Source organism: Microtus oregoni, unplaced genomic scaffold (assembly GCF_018167655.1).
Source record: "Microtus oregoni isolate MIOR12 unplaced genomic scaffold, Mior012 000012F_ref0000307, whole genome shotgun sequence".
Taxonomy (NCBI): Eukaryota; Metazoa; Chordata; class Mammalia; order Rodentia; family Cricetidae; genus Microtus; species Microtus oregoni.
In genome coordinates, this window is record NW_024543071.1 from 46,105,708 (window position 1) to 46,123,375 (window position 17,668).

Sequence of the window (17,668 nt, forward strand, 5' to 3'; positions counted from 1 at the left end):
TTGAACCAATGACTTTATTACAATAATTTACAAAAGCATATGTAACTCTTGAGGAATAGCATCAACAATGATTCTCCTTCTTCATCATATTGGACTAACACACAGATGACTTCCTGGGGAATTCCAGTCAACCATGCACACCCTATTTACTCCAGAAAAAAAAACTGCATGTAAAATTATATGAAATTGGGTGGAAAGAGACTGGCAACAATGATCACAGATAAGGGTCTTGTGATGCCCTGTTTTAAGATGGAAGTTTGCTTGCATGTTTTGATTGTCTGTTGGTTTGTTCATTAGCTTGTGGCATAGTATCTTTCTGAGACCTAGGGTGGGACAGAACTGTGTAGCCCAGGTTTGTGTAAGGCCTGTGGAAATCATCCCGCTTTATTTTTTTAATTAATTGTTCTCTTATATATTACATCCTGACTCTTGATTTCCTCTCCCTCCATGCTTCCCTGTGCCCCCCATCTTTCCTTCTCCACAATATACACTCTTCATCTGTTTCTCTACAGAAAAGAGCAGTCCTCCCAGGGATATCAGGCAAGCACAGCATAATAAGTTCACTTAAGAATGGGCATATAGCCGGGCGGTGGTGGCGCACGCCTTTAATCCCAGCACTCGGGAGGCAGAGGCAGGTGGATCTCTGTGAGTTCGAGGCCAGCCTGGTCTACAAGAGCTAGTTCCAGGACAGGAACCAAAAGCTACGGAGAAACCCTGTCTCGAAAAATCAAAAAAAAAAAAAAAAAAAAAGAATGGGCATATACCCTCATATCAATGCTGTATGTGTGTGTGTATAGATACACACACATTTTATATAAAAACATGCAGTGATCCGACTGACTATATCAATGCAGGACAAACATCTGGGTGTGATATAGATGACTAAGGGAGATGATTATAATCCCATCATCTCATACATGGCTTGCAATTGGGCCATAAGATAGCGCTATAGGTCATGACATTTCAAGGTGGCAGCAATCAAAGCATCAGAATACCAAGGACCTGGCACTAATGAAACCATGTCTTTCTCACCATTTCTCTCCATGATTCAAACTCTCATCTTTGTGTGTGACCTAAAGTTTATTAAGTGTCTACAGTGATTTTCTTTAACAAAATCAAGCTGTTTCTAATTAGTCTTCCTAAAAGGCACAATAAACCCAAAATGTGACTTTATTTCTTTGAAACAGGAATTTTAGGTATGATCACCCTTACCTGATAAGTGTCACAGAATAATCAATGGCCATGGCCTGGTCCTTGTTATACTAGATTGTGATACTAACGAAACAAACTGAGTAAACACTAGGGGTCAGGGTCTCAATTAGTAATCTTCGCTAAAAGTGTAGCCTTGTACTCAAACAGTTTTCAACCTTGCACAAGTTTCCCAACGTGATATGACTCAAATGCCTATAGATAGAAAAATTAAAGATGAGACGATGGCCTTTTGTAACAAGAACATTATGACCAAACTGGTCCTAAATATGATGCTCTTCCATTGCATCAAATAAATTGTTGGTTGGTATTAGTATGTTCTCTGTTTCAAAGATGTCTTATCCAAAACTCCATAGACTTTGGAGTGTTCCAGCAATGTGCACATGATTGCAGATAACAATAACTCTAAAGTGGTATTGTGTTGAAATCTTCTTATCTTTAGCCTTCACTAAAGATTGTCTTTTTCTGCAGCCTCTTCATAGCATCTTTGATTTCCTGGTTCCTCAAACTATATATCAAAGGATTCAACATGGGAATTACCACAGTGTAGAAGACAGATGCAAATCTGTCGAAACTGGAGGAGCCACCAGAGCTGGAACTCAAGTAGACAAAGATACCAGAACTGTAGAATAGGGAAACAGCTATGAGGTGAGAGGCACAGGTGTTGAATGCCTTAGACCTGCCCTTAGCTGAAGTGATCTTCAATATGGATGAGACGATATAGCCATAGGATATCATGATGGCTGAGGCGTTTGTAAGCCCAAAAAACATTGTCAATATGACAAGCAGAACCTGTGCAAAGAAAGTGTCAGTACAGGAGAGATTTAACAGCTGGGGCATGTCACAGAAGAAATGTCTAATGACATTAGGTCCACAGAAGTGGAGCTGCAGCATGACACATATCTGAGATAAAGAACTTATGAGTCCTGCTGTATAGCTTCCCATCACCATGAAAGCACATAGAGATGGTGACATGATTGATGAATAGAGCAGTGGGTTACAAATGGCAGCATACCTGTCATAGGCCATTGCTGTCATGAGGCAAGATTCAGTTAACCCCATAGTGGAGAAGACAAAGTATTGAACTATGCAACCCACAAAACTGATCGTTTGCTTTTCCTGGAAGAAGTTGGAAAGCAATTTAGGGACTGTTGAGGTGATATAGCAGAGGTCTATAAAGGACAGATTACTGAGGAAAAAATACATGGGTGTGTGAAGGTGGGAATCCATCCTTATTAAAATAACAAGGGACAGGTTCCAGGTCAGCGCTGTAATGTAAAGTATGAGGAATATCACAAAGAGCAGGGCTGTGATTTGGGGAAAATCTGAGAATCCCAGGAGGATGAACTGAGTGATCTCGGTAATATTTCTTCCCCCAATCATTACCTCTGTGCTCCTGTTCCTAAAATAAGAAAGGAAATAATACAATGTATTGAGAACTCAAATGATATTACAACATTATCTTAGAGACGGTTTCATAAGTATTCCATAAAAAACTGGTTTTTGTCCTTGAGAAGAGAGAGGAAGTCAGTGACTGCACCTATGAAAGAATTTGGTGAGATGAGCGTGAGAAAGAGTTGGCACTTAGAGAAACACAACGGTACTGTTAACATCCATGGCTCATTATCCTCACAGCCACAGACATGTACCAAGAGCAAACAGACATTTCAGACAGAAATGGGTTGATGAGGGGTTCCCAATGGCAAAGTTTATAATTTTAATTACTGTGGAATGAGCATGCTTTCATGGTCTCTGTATCTGATTCAATATAGGGAAATTGTTAGAGGATCAGTTATACATTGATACACTCTTGGGATGTAGTGTAACCTTGAAACTTCAAGTATAAAGTAAAAACATGAAAACAAGTGGAAACCCTTGCTATGAGAAAAAGAATAAAAATTCAATAGAAATATATGTTAATACTCACAAAATACACAAAAACATTTTGTGTGAAAGATAGCTTCTAAACCACCAAGAAATGGACACCACAACACTGATGAGTGCAAGGAATGCCCCCCTTCTCTTGTATACATTTGCCTTATATAGTTACTCTTATGAATGTGACCTATGAATCGCTCTCTCTCTTTCTATTGCACATCCAAATTCATAGATAAATGCATAAGCACACATATGTGCAAACAATACAGACATGAAAGTAAACAAGTAAACATACACATTGTGAATTATTTCCAAAGAAACACATTTAAAAAACACAAACACAAAAATAAGTAAGCTGTGATTTTTATTTTCTTTTCTTTTTCATACTTATCTGTATTTCCCTATTTTTATATATGCTATATTTTCAAAACAATGTAAGATTTGTATTTTAATAACACTGGGAAAAAGAGAGAGAGATAGAGTGATGATATTCACTTCCTGGCAGCATATCCTTTCATCATGCTAACACTGTGCTGCCTCAGTAGTCTCATGTATAAATGGAGATGATGAAACTGACCATCCTCTAGCACTGCTCAAGAGACTCAATGACATAAGAGGCTTATGTGCAGAGCTCCGTTAATGTTAGCAATTATTCTTTCTGCCATCACCTCCCTCTAAAATGCAGGCAATATATATTATGATATATGAAGGTCTTTTTGACAATGATAGTCCCTACAAAACTTTTCTGATCCAGGTTTCAATAACAGTATTGAGAAACAGTTATTAGAATGTCCACTTCTGCCTAATATTTTCAAATGCCCACTCAGTCATATTGCAGATTCTCATTGCTGCATTTGTCTTCCTCCACCAAAAGCTATCTAGATGACAATGCTGTTGATGAAGGACTGGAGGAGACTTCCTCCTTACTGTTAAGTGTTGCATTCACTCACATTTGCATCCACCCATGAGTACAAGTGAATGTATTATCAAGTGGTCCTACTCAACTTTGCATCTGAAACTCAAAATCTTACTTTTGCTTAATTTTCATTATTGCTTAAAATATAACCACCTTTCTGTTTATTCTTAGAATAAACAATGCTGTTTCTCAGTTCATCCAAGTAGAGTTAAGCTTAATGAAATATTTTGAAACTATGAACTCCCATTAATAACATTCTTAAATATCGATTTAATTGGTCAATTCAATAAAAATGATTGAAATGTTTCTCTGTCTTATTGCGTTCTTGGTATATAGGCAGGAACACTTAGGTATATTCTATGTAACCCACTATTCCCAGCAAAGATTGAAAAATTAAGACCATTATTGCCATTATTGTTTCTCTTAATATCTTTTCTAGACTAAATTATTTAATGTTGTAACAGAGAAAAATAAATGTACTCACTCTTTTTAGTGCTCTGTATATGTTCAGCATCTCCCAAGACAGTTTAAAATAGAAAAATCTGTTAAAGATTTAACTGGATAAACATAGCTTATCAATTTTGATCCAATGAGAACATGGCAAGTTTAATAAAATTTGTTGGGAACAATAAGTTAAATACGTGTTGCTGAGTAAGGAAAAATGTGAGTAAAAATAACTTAAATGAACAGTTAGGCCAGCACTAGCAGTGTCTGGAGTGAGTGTCTCTGATAACTGCATTGCTACATCTAGTGTCTCTGGGACCACCAGAGATGACACTGGAGAACCACTTGAAGGTTTTAACTGTCTGGGAAATTGGGCATGAGTAATCGGTCATATCACAAGACTTGGTTTGTTTCTCACCACTATAAGTAATGAACGAAGCTGTGCATCTGTGTAGAATATAATCTCAATTATTTCAAATATATAACCCTAGTATTCAAAAATGCAGCATCAGCGAAAAGAGCTGCAGAGATGACAGAAAGCTGAGATACGTGAACAAGCATGCTTTGCTCTTAGGAAATCTGAAACTCGGTCCATTCCTTTGTATTTATTCATATCTTGATATATGGCTTCTAAACTCTGTTAGACTTTATAGATAATCTCATGTAGCCCTAGCTACCCTCATTATCTCCAATATTATAAGTGGAAAAGGAAAAGTAACAGAATTTAAGGTACATACTTAAGTCAACAACCACCTCTCATCCCAGACCCATGCCTGATATTTTTAACATAGCATATATTATATCCTCTGAACAGCATATAATTTGGGTAAGTAAAAGAGAAACTGAGGGAAAATATAGAGGATGTTTAAGTTAGGAGATCGCTGGAGGAAGAGTAAGAAAATCCCCATAAATCTTCTTAGATAGTGAGTCCTCCTGCAAAAATGATAGACTCTCAAGATAGCTGATTCTAACTTCAAGTCTTACCCTCTGACCTTCACCCAGACTAGAGGAAGACAGAATCTTGCCAAAGGGTGAAACTGCCAATATTCCAATAATTTTACAGGAGGGGAACTAGTGTATTCCTAACAAATATTTTTGGCCATTGACCTGGATGTCTAGTGGCAGCACTGGGGAATCCTCTTAAATGTGCTGTTGAAAGCCAAAGTGGAAGGGAAAAACCAATTATAGAACATGCTACAGACACTTGCTCTCCAGCATAATGGTTGTCATGGAGATTTTTCTAATAATTACCAGGCCCAGTTTGCCATTTGCATCACTTCTTAACTTCCCCTGTGATCCTATTATGATACCGATTGTAACTTTACTGACCTTGGAGGCATTTGATCTCCAAAGGACACAGGGATCTTCCAGTCCCAAGATCTTAATTTCTAGAAGACAAAGTTAAGTTCAGAGATGATAAAGGAGTCTCCCAAGACAACACAATGATCTAATAACATAGTTTGATATTGATAAATATATACATACAATATAGAAAGTGCTTTATTTTATATAGGTATGCACACATTTTTTTTCAGATATCTGTTGTGAATCAATACAGCAGCTCTAACACGTATTGAAGAAGTCAAGGCAGTAAGTTATCTTCCAACTCATGACAAGAAACTGAAATTTAGGACGGAAAATGTCCTATCCTGATCACAACCTAGGGTGTTGGTATCATAAAGTAATAGAAATTTGTGTTGAGAACTGGCAAGATTCCCATTCAGTGAGAGTGCTTGTATCAAGCTTATGACTTGAGCTTTTGGAAACACGTGTTAGGAAGCAAGAACTCTTTCTCAAAATTAGGCATCTGTCCAGCATGCACATAAATACACACCACACATACACAAATATCATTGAGAAATAGGAACAGAAAAACTAAAAATCCATAGGCTGGAAATGATACTTTAAAGCAGTGTTTTCAGACATGACAGGATCATTGCACTTAGGAACTCATAGCAGCTATGGTTACCTGCACAGATCAAACTACACAAATTACAGCCAACATTGGGAGCCCCAAAGGAGCCCACCATTAGTTGAAGAACTTTGGGTCATAAAAGCTGCTAAAATAGCAAAACTCAATTTCCTTCAAGGAAGTGTGCCTGAAAGGTTGCCCACACTTGGCTCTACACCCATTCTCACATAATTATCACTGAATGGACTCAGGGAAGAATACAAAAAGAGAATTGAGGGAGGCAGATTCTATGTGGAATGTCTGAAAGAGATAGAGGTGTAGCTAGTGGCTGATATGATCAAATTTTATTTCAAACATTGTGAAACTCTCAGATAATGAGTAAAGAAGGGCATATAGGAAACTCTGGAAGGAGGAATTGAAAGGGAGAAATTATATAATTATACCCTCAAAAATAAAAATATCCAGTGAATTTCTGAAGATAACATGGAAATATAATGACACAGTTACTAACCATTTTGTCCAAATCTAAAGAGGATGGTAAACCACTGCCCTTTGTTGCCTATAAACCATCGTCCTGTTTTAAACCAGAAACATAGAATCACAAACTTATGTCTGACTTGAGATTACTGCCCAGAAATGACAACTCAGTTTGCATAATTATATATATCCTCTCCAGGTTCTTTATGATCCCTGGAAATTGCAAGAATTCTCTTAAGAATATATAAATAAAAATAACAGATAAAAAAGGAACTAGAAACAAACCAAAGGAAAGATTGCATCCAAGTCCAACTTTTTGAACCAATGGCTTTATTACAAATTGGAATTATACCAAAGTATAAGTAACTCTGGAGCAGCACAATAAACAATGGTTCCACTTCTCCAGCAAATCTGACTAATAAGCTACTGCCTTCCTGGAGAGTTCCAGTCACCAATCATCCATGCACATTCTAAATACTCCAGAAAAAAAACTAACCACACATAGTGTTAAATGAAATCTAAAATGACTGAAAGACAGACAAGGAAATGTTCAACATCCTTAGTCATCAGAGAAATGCAAATTAAAACAACTCTGAGATTCCATCTTACACCTGTAAAAATGGCCACATCAAAATCACTGATGACAACCTACGCTGGAGAGTTTGTGGGGAAAAGAGACCATGCCTGCATTGCTGGTGGAAGTGCAAACTGGTACAGCCCCTTTGGATGTCAGTGTGGTGATTCATCAGAAAATTAGAAACAACCTTCCTCAAGACCCAGTAATATCACTTTTGAGAATAGTTCCAAAGGATGCGCAATCATGCCACAAAGACATGTGCTCAACTATGTTCATAGCTGCATTGTTTGTCATAGCCAGAACCTGGAAACAACATAAATGTCCCTTGACTAAAGAATGGATAAGAAAAATGTGGTACATTTACACAATGGAGTACTACACAACAGAAAAAATAATGACATCTTGAATTTTGCAGGAAAATGGATGGAGCTAGAAAACATCATTTTGAGTTAGGTAACCCAGACACAAAAAGACAATTATTACATTACTCACTCATAAGTGGTTTTTAAACATAAATCAAAGAAAACCAGCCCACAAATTACAATCCCAGAGAACATAGACAACAATGTGGACTCTAAAAGAGACTTACATAGATCTAATCTACATGATAGTAGAAAAAGGCAAGATCTTCTGAGTAAATTGGGAACATGAGGACCTTGGGGGAGTGTTGAAGTGGGAGAACTCAATAAAAATCAAAAAAGAAAAAGAAATTGAGAGAAAATGGGGACTAGTGACTATAATCTCACATAAGGGTCTTGTGATGCTCTGTTTCAAGATGGAATCTTGCTTGCATGCTTTGATTGTTTGTTTATTTGTTAACTTGGTTGTGGCATAGTCTCCTACTGTAGTCCAAGCTAGGGGGGATGTAGCCCAGGTAGGCTTAAAGCCTGCCTTATTTTTTCTATTTATTGTACTCTCATATATTACATCCGTTTTTCCCAATCACCCCCACAAACTCCCTTCTCCACCAGATCCACCCTTCCTCCATTTCTCTTCAGAAAAGAGAAGGCAACCCAGGGAAGTCAATCAAACGTGGCATAAGTTACTGTAAGACTGGGCATATTCCTACAGCCAGAAGTTTTTCAGGGTCCAGAAGAGTCCTGCAGTCACATTTAAAATAATCACTGTGACTGAAAAAGCATGGGATAAAACTGGACTCTCTGAGCATGGCGAACAATGAGGGCTGATGAGAACCCAAGGACAATGGCATGGGATTTTGAACCTACGTAATGTGCTGGCTTTGTGGGAGCCTAGCCAGTTTGGATGTTCACCTTCCTAGAAATAGACGGAGGTGGGAGGACCTAGGTCTTACCACAGGGCAGAAAACCCTGACTGCTCTTTGGACTGGAGAGGGAGGGGGAGAGGAGTGGGGGGAGGGGGAGAAGGGTGGGAGGAGGGGGAGAAGGGTGGGAGGAGGGGGAGGGAAATGGGAGGCTGGGAGGAGGAGGAAACTTGTTTTTTTTTCTCCTTTTCTCAATAAAAAAAAAGTTATAAAAAATAAAATTACAACCAGTATAAACAATATCAAACAACAACAACAAAAATAATCATTCAGAGCCTTATTATCCACTATAATTGTTTGGTCAGTGGTACTAACTTATTATTGGCGCTCTTAACATTTAAACTAACCATTTCTATTAGTGTACATTTTACCACAAGGTTCAAAATTTGTTACCTCACATCCTGCTTTGCAAATAAAAAAGTTTGGCAAAATAGGTGGGACAGTCCTTCAAATTTCCTACTTCACTAAGAAATAGGCCAGACACTCGAGGCCTGTAGGTTGAAGATGGATACACCAACTTTAAAGAAGAATTTTAGGTGACTGTCCAGGCAGCCACATATCTTTGTCATTTCTACAATTTTAGAAGATGCATATAATGTACTTTCTGTTTACACAGGTAGTATTATATTCTTCTGGGGTCTTTGATGGAGTTGAGACTAGATAGTTACAATTACAGATTTCCATACTTATGATAAAAGATATAAGTAATAAAAGTTGATATTCACAAAGATAAAATAGTTGATAAATTGTTTGCTTTAATTTTGCCAAGTATAAATAGAATAAATATTATAACTGCAATTCTTCCTTGATACCTATTTTGTTATATGTAATTTTGCAATGTTAAAGTTAAAACCTTCCTTTGTAATTAGGCAGAAAAGGAGAAGTGATATGTGATATCCTTCTGTATTCTGTGAATATGTGTTGTTGAGTAAAGCTGTTTTGGCTTATGTCAGGGAAGAATAGAATTAGGAGGAAAATCTAGACAGAGATACAAGTAAAGAATGGCAGGATGTGGGGAGATGTCAGCGGGCTGCCAGGACAACAAGATATACTAGTGAAAAGCTAGCACCACAAAGACAGAAGGTATTACACAGATTATTAGAAATGGGTTAATTTAAATGTAAGAACTAGCATGTAATAAGCATGAGATATCATCCAAGAAATAACAAATATTGAGTAGGGTTTCCCTCTGTATGTTGTGAATATCATTGTTTAATAAAGAAACTGCTTTGGGGAATCCCATCAGGACGGGTGAGTGTGTGCTATCCAGGCGCGGACTGTCCCGGAAGAGAGCACAAACCCCCTCCCCCAGCTCCTTCTGCAGGCCTGTCTTTCTTTCGTACGACCCAGCATCCCCAGCACCCCTCCCCAACCCTGCCCTGCTGTATGCTAGGACCAGTGCTCAAGTACAGTTTTAAGCTCCTAAACTAAGGCCACCCACCCAGAGCGGTGAGTGCCTGCCTACCGGGCAGGCCTCAGGGTCCCCTGTAAGGGAGCCCGGCACCTTCAGCTCCAGCGCCAGGCTTCCTGCGCGCTCCTGGATACCACCCCCCCCCCTTGCTCCATTCATCCTGTTGGCCCTGCATCATTGGGCTACCAGCGGCCCTATTTAGTTGCTGAGGAATCCCATCGGGACTGGAACAGTTCCTGCTTCTACACTGAAGAGATATACCCAGAGAGTCACTCACAGCAAAGACTGGACCAAGAGACCAGGCCTCTCCTGGCTCCATTTGAAGGAAGAGATGGGAAGGCGCCAATACAAGAATTCCTCCAACAACCTGAAAGGCAACATGACACCATCAGAAACCAGGGATCCCGAAATAAGAAGAATTGTACACCCTACTCCTGAAGAAATAGAAGAAATCGACTCAAAAGTGAACTATATGAAAATAATAGAGGACCTTAAACAGGAGGTGAAAAACTGCCATAAACAACTAGAGATTACAAACAAAAAGGTAGAGGAAGTGAATAAATCGCTCAAAGACACGCAAGAAAACCAAGAGAAACAAGAAAAAGCAATCAAACAGGTTAGGGAAGCGGTTCAAGACATGAAGAATGAAATGGAAGCAATGAAGAAAGCACAAAACAAGGGAAGAATGGAGATGGAAAATCTGGGTAAACGAACAGGAACGACAGAGACAAGTACTAACAACAAATTACAAGAGATAGAAGAGAGAATATCAGACACTGAAGATACCATAGAGAAAATAAACACACTGATCAAAGAAAACAGCAAAACCAACAAAATCTCATCACAAAACATTCAGAAAATTTGGGACACAATAAAAAGGCCAAACCTAAGAATAATTGGAGTAGAAGAAGGAGAAGAAGTGCAGCTCAATGGTACAGAAAATATACTTAATAAAATTATAGAAGAAAACTTTCCCAACCTGAAGAAAGAGGTACCTATGAAGGTTCAAGAAGCATACAGAACACCAAATAGGCTGGATCAAAAAAAAAAAAAACATCCCCTCGCCATATAATAATCAAAACACAAAATATACAGAATAAAGAAAGAATATTAAGAGCCGCAAAGGAAAAAAGGCCAAGTTACTTATAAAGGTAAACCTATCAGACTTACACCTGACTTCTCTATGGAAACCATGAAAGCCAGAAGGTCCTGGATAGATGTACTGCAAAAACTAAGAGATCATGGATGCAAGCCCAGACTACTATATCCAGCCAAGCTTTCGTTCACTATAAATGGAGAAAACAAAATTTTCCAGGATATAAACAAATTTAAACAATACGTAGCCACAAATCCAGCCTTACAGAAAATTATAGGAGGAAAATCACTAACCAAGGAGTCCAACAATGACCACAATAACTCAGTCATCTAGAGACCTTTCACCAGCGCAACCCAAAGAAGGGAAACACACAAACCCTACTACTAAAAAAGTGACCGAGTTAACAACCACTGGTCATTAATATCACTTAATGTCAATGGGCTCAACTCACCTATAAAAAGGCACAGGCTAAGGGATTGGATACAAAAACAGGATCCAACATTCTGCTGTCAAGAAACACACCTCAACCACAAAGACAGGCACCTACTCAGAGTAAAGGGCTGGGAAAAGGCTTATCAAGCAAATGGACCTAAGAAACAAGCAGGTGTGGCCATACTAATTTCTAACAAAGTTGACTTCAAATTTAAATCAATCAGAAGAGATGGAGAGGGACATTTTATACTCATAACAGGAACAATTCATCAGGATGAAGTCTCAATCCTGAATATCTATGCCCCTAATATAAAAGCGCCCACGTATGTAAAAGAAACATTACTAAAACTCAAGGCAGCCATCAAACCGCACACACTAATAGTAGGAGACTTCAACACTTCTCTCTCACCAATGGACAGGTCAATCAAACAGAAACCTAACAGAGAAATTAGAGAATTGATGGAGGTAATGAAGCAAATGGACTTAACAGACATCTATAGAACTTTCCACCCGAAGAGGAAAGAATATACCTTCTTCTCTGCAGCTCATGGAACCTTCTCGAAAATTGACCACATACTCGGTAGCAAAGCTAACTTACACAGTTACAAAAAAATATTAGTAACCCCCTGCGTCTTATCAGATCACCATGGATTAAAGTTAGAATTCAACAACAATGCTACCCCCAGAAAGCCTACAAACTCATGGAAACTGAACAGTCAACTACTGAACCATACCTGGATTAAGGAAGAAATAAAGAAAGAAATTAAAGTCTTCCTTGAATTCAATGAAAATAAAGAAACAACATACTCGAACTTATGGGACACTATGAAAGCAGTGCTAAGAGGAAAGTTCATCGCACTAAGTGCCCACTTAAAGAAAACAGAGAAAGCACATATTGAAGACTTAACAGCCCACCTAAACGCTCTAGAAAAAAAAGAAGCAGACTCACCTAGGAGGAGTAGAAGATTGGAAATAATCAAACTGAGGGCTGAAATCAACAAAATAGATACACAGAAAACAATACAAAGAATCAATGAAACAAAAAGCTGGTTCCTGGAGAAAATCAACAAGATTGATAAACCCCTATCCAAACTAATCAAATGGCAGAGAGAGAATACGCAAATTAATAAGATCAGAAATGAAAAGGGGGACATAACCACAGACACAGAGGAAATTCAGAGAATCATCAGATCTTACTACAGAAGCCTGTATAACACAAAAACTGGAAAATGTAAAAGAAATGGACACTTTTTTAGATAAATACCATATACCAAAGTTACACCAGGACCAGGTGAACAATCTAAACAGACCTGTAAGTCGCGAAGAATTAGAAGCTGTTATCAAAAACCTCCCTACCAAAAAAAGCCCAGGACCAGATGGTTTCAATGCGGAATTCTACCAGAACTTCCAAGAAGAGCTAATACCTATACTCCTTAATGTATTCCACAATATAGAAACAGAAGGGTCATTACCTAATTCCTTTTAAAAGCTACAGTTACTCTGATACCAAAACCACACAAAGACTCAACCAGGAAAGAGAATTACAGGCCAATCTCACTCATGAACATCGACGCAAAAATCCTCAACAAAATACTGGCAAACCGAATCCAAGAACACATCCTAAATATTATCCATTATGATCAAGTAGGCTTCATTCCTGAGATGCAGGGCTGGTTCAACATACGAAAATCTATCAATGTAATCCAGCATATAAATAAACTGAAAGAAAATAACCATATGATTATCTCATTAGATGCTGAAAAAGCATTCGACAAAATTCAACATCCATTTATGTTTAAAGTATTGGAGAGATTAGGGATACAAGGGTCATACCTAAATATAATAAAAGCTATATACAGCAAGCCGACAGCTAACATCAAATTAAACGGAGAGAAACTCAAAGCCATCCTGCTTAACTCAGGAACACGACAAGGATGTCCACTCTCGCCATACCTCTTCAAAATAGTACTTGAAGTTCTAGCAATAGCAATAAGACAACATAATGGGATCAAGGGGATTCGAATTGGAAAGGAAGAAGTTAAACTTTCGTTATTTGCAGATGATATGATAGTGTACAGAAGTGACCCCCAAAACTCCACCAAAGAACTTTTACAGCTGATAAACAGCTTTAGTAATGTGGCAGGATACAAGATCAAGTCCAAAAAATCAGTTGCCTTCCTATACACTAAGGATAAGGAAGCAGAGAGGGAAATCAGAGAAGCATCACCTTTCATGATAGCCACAAATAGCATAAAATATCTTGGGGTAACTGTGACCAAGGAAGTGAAAGATCTATTTGACAAGAACTATAAGTCTTTGAAGAAAGAAATTGAGGAGTATACAAGAAAATGGAAGGACCTCCCTTGCTCTTGGATTGGGAGGACCAACATAGTAAAAATGGCAATTCTACCAAAGGCAATTTATAGATTCAATGCAATCCCCATCAGGGTCCCATCAAAATTCTTCACAGACCTTGAGAGGACAATAATCAACTTTATATGGAAAAACAAAAAAACCCAGGATAGCCAAAACAACCCTATACAATAAAGGATTGTCTGGAGGCATTACCATCCCTGACTTCAAACTCTATTACAGAGCTACAGTGATGAAAACAGTGTGGTACTGGTATAAAAACAGAGAAGTCGACCAATGGAATCGTATAGAAGACCTGGATTTTAACCCACAAACCTATGAACACCTCATTTTTGATAAAGGAGCCAAAAGTATACAATGGAAGAAAGAAAGCATCTTTAACAAATGGTGCTGGCATAACTGGATGTCAACCTGTAGAAGAATGAAAATAGACCCATATCTATCACCATGCACAAAACTCAAGTCCAAATGGATTAAAGACCTCACTATCAGTCAGAACACAATGAACCTTATAGAAGAGAAAGTGGGAAGTACCCTACAGGAGATGGGCACAGGAGATCGCTTCCTATGTGTAACCCCAACAGCACAGACTTTAAGGGCAACATTGAATAAATGGGACCTACTAAAACTGAGAAGCTTCTGCAAAGCAAAGGATACTGTCACTAAGACACAAAGGCAACCTACTGACTGGGAGAAGATCTTCACCAACCCCTCAACAGACAAAGGTCTGATCTCCAAAATATATAGAGAACTCAAGAAACTAGACTTTAAAATGCTAATTAACCCAATTAAAAAATGGGGCACTGAACTGAACAGAGAATTCTCAACAGAAGAAGTTCAAATGGCCAAAAGACACTTAAGGTCATGCTCAACTTCCTTAGCAATCAGGGAAATGCAAATCAAAACAACTTTGAGATATCATCTTACACCTGTCAGAATGGCTAAAGTCAAAAACACCAACGAAAACCTTTGCTGGAGAGGCTGTGGAGGAAGGGGTACCCTCATCCATTGCTGGTGGGAATGCAATCTTGTGCAACCACTATGGAAGTCAGTGTTTCGGTTTCTCAGGAAATTCGGGATCAACCTACCCCTGGACCCAGCAATACCACTCTTCGGAATATACCCAAGAGATGCCCTATCATATGACAAAAGCATTTGTTCAACTATGTTCATAGCAGTATTATTTGTAATAGCCAGAACCTGGAAACAACCTAGATGCCCTTCAATGGAAGAATGGATGAAGAAAGTGTGGAATATCTACACATTAGAGCACTACGCTGCGGTAAAAAACAATGACTTCTCGAATTTTGCATGCAAATGGATGGAAATAGAAAACACTATCCTGAGTGAGGTAACCCAGACCCAAAAAGATGAACATGGGATGTACTCACTCATAATTGGTTTCTAGCCATAAATAAGGGTCACGGAGTCTACAATAGGTGAACCTAAAGAAGCAAAGTAAGAAGGGGAACCCAAGGAAAAACATATAGTTATCCTCTTGGCTAAGGGAAGTAGATAAAATTGCCGGGGAGAAAATTGGGATCTTGGGGTGGGGTGGGTTGGGGGTAAGGGGAGATGGGGAGAGAAAAGTTAGAAGGGAAGGAGGTCGGGCCTTGGGAAAACAGGAGGATTGGGATACAGGAAGGTTGGACAGGGGAGCACAGAGCCACAATTCTTAGTTAAGGGAACCACTTTAGGGTTGGCAAGAGACCTGACCCTAGAGGGGCTCCCAGGTGCCCAAGCTGAGGTCCCCAGTTAGTTCCTTGGGCAGTTGAGGATAGGGAACCTGAAATGACCCTATCCTAGAGCAATACTGACAAATATCTTGCATATCATCATAGAACCTTCATCTGGTGATGGATGGAGATAGAGACAGAGACCCACACTGGAGCACTGGACTGAGCTCCCAAGGTCCCAATGAGGAGCAGAAGGAGGGAGAACATGAGCAAAGAAGTCGGGACCACGAGGGATGCACCCACCCACTGAGACAGTGGAGCTGACCTATTGAGAGCTCACCAAGACCAGCTGGACTGTGACTGAAAAAGCATGGGATAAGGGCTGGAGAGATGGCTCAGTGGTTAAGAGCATTGCCTGCTCTTCCAAAGGTCCTGAGTTCGATTCCCAGCAACCACATGGTGGCTCACAACCATCTGTAATGGGGTCTGGTGCCCTCTTCTGGTCTGCAGGCATACACACAAATGGAATATTGTATACATAATAAATAAATATTTAAAAAAAAAGCATGGGATAAAACTGGACTCTCTGAACATGGCGAACAATGAGGGCTGATGAGACGCAAAGGACAATGGCACGGGGGTTTGATCCTACGTAATGTGATGGCTTTGTGGGAGCCTAGCCAGTTTGGATGTTCACCTTCCTAGATATGGACGGAGGGGGGAGGTCCTAGGTCTTACCACAGGGCAGAAAACCCTGACTGCTCTTTGGACTGGAGAGGGAGGGGGAAAGGAGTGGGGGGAGGGGGAGAAGGGTGGGAGGAAGGGGAGAAGGGTGGGAGGAGGGGGAGGGAAATGGGAGGCTGGGAGGAGGTGGAAACTTGTTTTTTTTTTCCTCCTTTTCTCAATAAAAAAAGAAAAGAAACTGCTTTGGGCCTATAGCAGACAGAGCTACTCGAGAATAGAGCTCTGTAGAAAAAACTAAACTGAATGCTGGGAGAAAGGAGGCAGAGTCAAGAAGAAGCCATGTAGCCCCATCAGAGACAGAAGCCAGAACTTTAGCCACTAAGCCACATCCACATGGTGATACACAGATTATTAGATATGGGTTAATTAAAATGTAAGAGTTAGCCAATAAGAAATTAGAGCTAATGGCCCAAGCAGTGATTTAATTAATACAGTTTCTATGTGATTATTTCAGGACTGAGCAGCCAGGAACCAACAAGTGGCCTCCCTCCTACAAATATTAAGGCTCAAAATAATTATTTCATAAGCAGATATGGAGATCAGTGGGAAGGAGAGGAAACCAGAGAAGCAGGATGGGGCAGGACAGAAAAAAGCCTTCTGACTACACCTACCCTCATAACAAGGCTACAGAGGCAATCTATTAGAGTAAAGGGTCCAAAGAAATCAAGTAAAAGAGTGAGAGACAGGCACCATTCCTGCTGTTAGGAATGACCAAGAACAACAACTTATAGGATTATAACATACATGCAGAGGACCTATATCAGACACATGCAGGGTTCCTGATTGCTACTTCAGTGTCTGAGAGCCCCAGTTAACCCACCTAGCTGATTCTGTGGGCAGTGTTCTTTTCTCCCTATCTTATTAATGTTGGGGTTATAGGTATAAAGCACTCGTCTTGGCTCTGGAAGAATATTAGCATTCTATTGCTTTTGTTTCCATGGACATGATTATCACTGTACTATTGCAAATATTTATTTCTCATGACTGTGAACCAAGGTACTGTGTAAGGCATCATGATGGTGAAGGTCAACAGCTCCTCTGCAATACTAGGAACTATCAGTTTAAATCATTAGGTATTATACTATGACCATTACATTACTGTTAAAAACACACCATAAAGGGACCCAAAACTGCTGAACATACATAGACAATAAGTATGTGTCAGTATATTATGTGTTTTTAATCTCATCAATTTTGAATGTCGAATGTTGACCGAAGTTTTCTGTCCCACCTGGTTCCCT

The 17,668-nt window shown here is 39.2% G+C and overlaps 1 protein-coding gene across 1 annotated transcript; it reads right to left on the reverse strand.

The window, feature by feature from the left end:
• Window positions 1-1,647: 1,647 nt before the first annotated feature.
• On the reverse strand, window positions 1,648-2,592 carry LOC121454739 (olfactory receptor 5AN1-like). Its single transcript, XM_041662167.1, has one exon. It carries the CDS (start codon window positions 2,590-2,592, stop codon window positions 1,648-1,650), a length of 945 nt encoding a protein of 314 aa, XP_041518101.1.
• Between the last annotated feature and the right edge of the window lie 15,076 nt (window positions 2,593-17,668).